Raw genomic sequence first — 5,852 nt, forward strand, 5'->3', positions numbered from 1 at the left:
TTCAGAGACAGGATTGTGTCGAGGCACAGATTTGAGGAAGCCGACGAAAAAATCTCTGCTGCATTGAAGGTTCCCAAGAGCACAGTGGCCTCCATAATTCTTAAATGGAAGAAGTTTTGAACAACCAAGACTCTTCCGAGAGCTGGCCGCCCGGCCAAGCTGAGCAATCGGGGGAGAAGGGCCTTGGTAAGAGAGGTGACCAAGAACCCGATGGTCACTCTGGCTGAGCTCCAGAGATCCTGTGTGGAGATGGGAGAAACTTCCAGAAGGACAACCATCACTGCAAAACACCACCGATCTGGGCTTTATGGCAGAGTGGCCAGACGGAAGCCAAACAGTTCAATCTTGGTTTCATCAGACCACAGAATCTTGTTTCTCACAGTCTGAGAGTCCTTTAGGTGCTTTTTTGCAAACTCCAAGCGGGCTTTCATGTGTCTTTCACTGAGGAGAGGCTCCTGACCCCCCCCCCCCCCCCCCATCCGGACCAAATTTAGATCCTGGGGGGACAGGGCCTTCTCCATCGCTGCTCCCACCCTCTGGAACTCGCTACCTCACACCATCAGAGACTCCTCCTCACTCACCACATTCAAAACATCACTCAAGACCCACCTGTTCAACACTGCATTCAACATTTAACCCACAGCATCTAACCCCTGACTATCTCCTCTCCTTCTCCCTCCTTTGTGCTTTGAATATTTCCCTATTGATTCTTCTTTTTTTGCAATTGTTTTTATGTTTTGCTATGCATTATGTTTTGCACTCTGTCAAAGCGTCTTTGGGCTTCCTGAAAAGCGCTATATAAAATAAATGCATTATTATTATTATTACATGGTAATCATTTGCCTACCCCCACATACGTAACAATATTAGTAAGGACCACACATTACACCTTGTTATTTTCTGCTGCTAAAATAATCGAATAACCTCTGGTAAGGTAGGTAAGGTAGCTCGGTCAATGTCAGATACATTTTGGAAAATTCTGCCATTTTTGAATCCTTGGTATTGAGCTTGTCCATTGAATGAAGGACAGAAATATGGCAAATGCTTCATCTAATCTGACTGAAATATTATCAATTATCCAACATTTTGAAGTTTTGGTAAATTTTGAATACTTTTTGTGATTTTTCTTTTCAGTGAAACAAATGACACTGGTTTCTTGTTGCAACTGTTCTAAGTTGTTCTGCTCAGAAGTTTTCAATCATCACATGACACAGAATGTTTGTCAAGAAACAGATACAAATAGAAGCACGTCTTCCAACCGCAGTTGCAAAAGCTGCGCAGAGACTCTCAAGAATATCCAAGGAAGGAAGAGACCACACAAATGTTCTGTTTGTGGTAAGGATTTTTTTGATTCATCACATTTGCGTCAACATCAAAGGATACACACGGGAGAGAAGCCTTACAAGTGTTCTGTTTGCAACAAGAATTTTGCTTTTTCATCATATTTGCATCATCATCAAAAAATTCACACGGGAGAGAAGCCACACAAGTGCTCGGTGTGTCTTAAGGCATTTGGTGATAAAAAAATATTAAAAAGGCATCAAAGGATACACACAGGAGAGAAGCCTTACAAGTGTTCTGTGTGTCTTGAGGCATTTAGTGATCAAGGCAAATTAAAAAAGCATCAACGGATACACACAGGAGAGAAGCCTTACAAGTGTTCTGTGTGTCTTGAGGCATTTGGTGATAAAGGAATATTTAAAAAGCATCAAAGGATACACACGGGAGAGAAGCCTTACAAGTGCTCTGTGTGTCCTAAGGCATTTGGTGACAAAGGAATATTAAAAAAGCATCAAAGGATACACACAGGAGAGAAGCCTTACAAGTGTTCTGTTTGCAACAAGGATTTTGCTTCTTCATCAAATTTGCATCAACATCAAAAAATTCACACGGGAGAGAAGCCACACAAGTGTTCTGTGTGTTTTAAGGCATTTGTTGAAAGAGGAAAATTAATATGTCACGAAAAAATACACACAGGAGAGAAGCCTCACAAGTGTTCTGTGTGTTTTAAGGCATTTAGTGATCAAGGCAAATTAAAAAAGCATCAAAGGATACACACAGGAGAGAAGCCTTACAAGTGTTCTGTGTGTCTGAAGGCATTTATTGAAAGAGCAACATTAACATATCATGAAAAAATACACACAGGAGAGAAGCCTCACAAGTGTTCTGTGTGTTTTAAGGCATTTGGTGATCAAGGAACATTAAAAAGGCATCAAAGGATACACACGGGAGAGAAGCCTTACAAGTGTTCTGTGTGCCTTAAGGCATTTGGTGATCAAGGAACATTAAAAAGTCATCAAAGGATACATACAGGAGAGAAGCCTTACAAGTGTTCTGTGTGTCTTGAGGCATTTGGTGATAAAGGAAAATTAAAAAGTCATCAATGGATACACACAGGAGAGAAGCCACACAAGTGTTCTGTGTGTTTTAAGGCATTTATTAAGAGAGGAACATTAACGTATCACGAAAAAATACACAGAGGAGAGAAGCCACACAAGTGTTCTGTGTGTTCTAAGGCATTTGTTGAGAAAGGAATATTGAAAAAACATCAAAGGATACACATGGGAGAGAAGCCTTACAAGTGTTCTCTTTGCAACAAGGATTTTGCTTGTTCATCATATTTGCGTCAACATGAAAAAATACACATGGGAGAGAAGCCACACAAGTGTTCTGTGTGTTTTAAGGCATTTCCTCAGAGACAAACGTTAATAAGGCATCAAATGATACACACAGGAGAGAAGCCTTACAAGTGTTCTGTGTGTCTTAAGGCATTTGTTCAGAAACAAACATTAACATGTCATCAAAAAATACACACAGGAGAGAAGCCACACAAGTGTTCTGTGTGTCTTAGGGCATTTGTTCAGAGACAAGCATTAATAAGTCATCAAAAAATACACACAGAAAAGAAGCCACACAAGTGTTCCATTTGCAGCAAGGCTTTTGCTTTTTCATCATATTTGCATCATCATCAAAAAATACACACAGGAGAGAAGCCTTACAAGTGTTCTGTGTGTCTTGAGGCATTTGGTGATAAAGGCATATTAAAAAAGCATCAAAGGATACACACGGGAGAGAAGCCTTACAAGTGTTCTGTTTGCAACAAAGATTTTGTTCGTTCATCACATTTGTGCCGACATCAAAAAATTCACACGGGAGAGAAGCCTTACAAGTGTTCTGTGTGTCTTAAGGCCTTTCCTCTCTCGCATACTTTGAAGATGCATCAAAGAATACATACGGGAGAGAAGCCTCACAAGTGTTCTGTGTGTTTTAAGGCATTTGGTGATCAAGGCAAATTAAAGATGCATCAAAAGATACACACGGGAGAGAAGCCTTACAAGTGTTCTGTTTGCAACAAAGATTTTGTTCGTTCATCACATTTGTGCCGACATCAAAAAATTCACACGGGAGAGAAGCCTTACAAGTGCTCTGTGTGTCTTAAGGCATTTATTGAAAGAGCAACATTAACATATCACGAAAAAATGCACACAGGAGTGAAGCCTCACAAGTGTTCTGTGTGTTTTAAGGCCTTTCGTCGTTCGCATACTTTGAAGATGCATCAAAGAATACATACGGGAGAGAAGCCGTACAAATGTTCTGTGTGTTTTAAGGCATTTCGTGATGAAGGAATATTAAAAAGGCATCAAAGAATACACACTGGAGAGAAGCCTTACAAGTGTTCTGTGTGTCTTGAGGCATTTGGCAATAAAAGAATATTAAAAAGGCATCAAAAAATACACACAGAAAAGAAACCCTACAAGTGTTCCGTTTGCAACAAGGCTTTTACTTGTTCATCATATTTGCATCAACATCAAAGAATACACACAGGAGAGAAGCCCTACAAGTGTTCTGTGTGTTTTAAGGCATTTCCTCACAGACAAACATTAAGAAGGCATCAAAGAATACACACAGGAGAGAAGCCACACAAGTGTTCTGTGTGTTTTAAGGCATTTAGTGATAAAAGAATATTAATAAGGCATCAAATGATACACACGGGAGAGAAGCCTTACAAGTGCTCTGTGTGTCTTGAGGCATTTGGTGATACAGGAAAATTAATAAGTCATCAAAGGATACACACAGGAGAGAAGCCTTTCAAGTGTTCTGTGTGTTTTAAGGCATTTAGTGATCAAGGCACATTAAAAATACATCAAAGGATACACACGGGAGAGAAGCCTTACAAGTGTTCTGTGTGTTTTAAGGCATTTGCTGATAAAGGCACATTAAAAAAACATCAAAGGATACACACAGGAGAGAAGCCTTACAAGTGTTCTGTTTGCAACAAGGATTTTGCTTCTTCATCAAATTTCCGTCAACATGAAAAAATTCACACGGGAGAGAAGCCACACAAATGCTCTGTGTGTTTTAAGGCATTTCTTGAGAGAGGAACATTGACATATCACGAAAAACTACACACAGGAGAGAAGCCACACAAGTGTTCTGTGTGTTTTAAGGCATTTGTTGAGAAAAGAAAATTGAAAAGGCATCAAAGGATACACACGGGAGAGAAGCCTTTCAAGTGTTCTGTGTGTTTCAAGGCATTTGGTGATCAAGGCACATTAAAAAAGCATCAAAGGACACACACGGGAGAGAAGCCTTATTTGTGCCCTGTGTGTTTTAAGGCATTTACTCAAAGAGCATCATTAGCATATCATGAAAAACTTCACACAGGAGAGAAGCCTTACAAGTGTTCTGTTTGCAACAAAGATTTTGTTTCTTTATCACGTTTGCATCAACATCAAAAAATTCACACGGGAGAGAAGCCGTACAAGTGTTCTGTGTCTTCAGGCCTTTCCTCTCTCGCATACTTTGAAGAGGCATCCAAGAATACACACAGGAGAGAAGCCACACAAGTGCTCTGTGCGTTTTAAGGCATTTGGTGATAAAGGCAAATTAAAAAATCATCAAAGGATACACAGAGGAGAGAAGCCTTACAAGTGTTCTGATTGCAAGAAGGATTTTTTTCATTCATCACATTTGCACCGACATCTTAGAAGTTCCCATGGGAGAGAAGCCTAAAAGTGCTCTGTGTGTCTTGAGGTATTTTGTTCAAAGATCAATTTGATTCAATCCGAATTGGTAAAATCATCATTAAGGCACCAGTCATTTCAACATGCATTCACCAATTTCAAATGTTGTTTTGTATTCTCCTTTTTTTTTCCACATCCCCTCATTTTACAACCAGCATTGAAGTCTACGTTTTTCTATCTGGGATTCTTTAATGACAATCTTCATTAACTTGTTTAAAGTTTATGGTGGAGGTTTGGTCCTTGTTATCATCTTTATCAGGATCAGGATTTGGATTCAGTGTCGTCAACTGTGGAAAGTCTTTTTTGTGGTCAAGTAGAGGTGCAGTCATGGCCAAAAATATTGGCACCCTTACTCGTTTTTCACAACTGAGCACAACTTTCACATGGACAGTGCAGTTTTGTTTAAACTCTTAACTTTAATCGGTTTGAGCTGTGGAAATTCCTGCTTTGTGACAGTTTATGAAACCTGACAACTCAGAGCAATGATCTCTGATGTGCTTGATTTCTGCAACACCAAAATGGGATCGACATTTTTGAGGTTATAGCACTGGGTGGAAGATGCTTGAAAATGGTTTGAACACATCCAGATTTTTGTTCATGGTTTTTATAATGGTGTCTATAAAGGTTTTACAACAGTTTTCTGCCTCAATTCCCTTTTTCTATGACGTTGATAAGGTGCACATCCATCCTCGTTGTTGGAACTTCCACATTTATTGGCAACATTTATTCCAACTTGGAAAGGTTAAGTCCATGTGAGTGGAGTATCCTCTTCAAGGCAGTGATGCATTCTTCAATGTGCTTGTTTATTATCCCACAGTAAAGATTTTC

The 5,852-nt window shown here is 39.6% G+C and overlaps 1 protein-coding gene across 6 annotated transcripts; it reads left to right on the forward strand.

The window, feature by feature from the left end:
* The first annotated feature begins 1,142 nt into the window (after positions 1–1,142).
* On the forward strand, positions 1,143–5,612 carry LOC137427419 (uncharacterized). 6 transcript variants are annotated; one of them, XM_078778221.1, is made up of 2 exons: positions 1,143–3,973; positions 4,058–5,612. In XM_078778221.1, the coding sequence occupies exons 1-2, from the start codon at positions 1,143–1,145 to the stop codon at positions 4,863–4,865; spliced, it is 3,639 nt and encodes a 1,212-aa protein (XP_078634347.1). In that variant the 3' UTR covers positions 4,866–5,612. The 6 variants fall into 6 exon arrangements, with proteins under 6 accessions (XP_078634347.1, XP_078634346.1, XP_078634345.1 ...); XM_078778220.1 differs by having other exon boundaries at positions 1,143–2,852; positions 2,937–5,612; XM_078778219.1 differs by having other exon boundaries at positions 1,143–2,840; positions 2,919–5,612.
* The last annotated feature ends 240 nt before the right edge of the window (positions 5,613–5,852 follow it).

The sequence above is a fragment of the Myxine glutinosa genome, chromosome 5 (assembly GCF_964187855.1).
Source record: "Myxine glutinosa chromosome 5, kmMyxGlut1.1, whole genome shotgun sequence".
NCBI classification, from domain to species: domain Eukaryota; kingdom Metazoa; phylum Chordata; class Myxini; order Myxiniformes; family Myxinidae; genus Myxine; species Myxine glutinosa.

What these genes read in the sequence shown, in the direction of transcription:
- LOC137427419 (XM_068116906.2), top strand. Translation starts at nt 1,143, where the DNA reads ATGACACTGGTTTCTTGTTGCAACTGTTCTAAGTTGTTCTGCTCAGAA.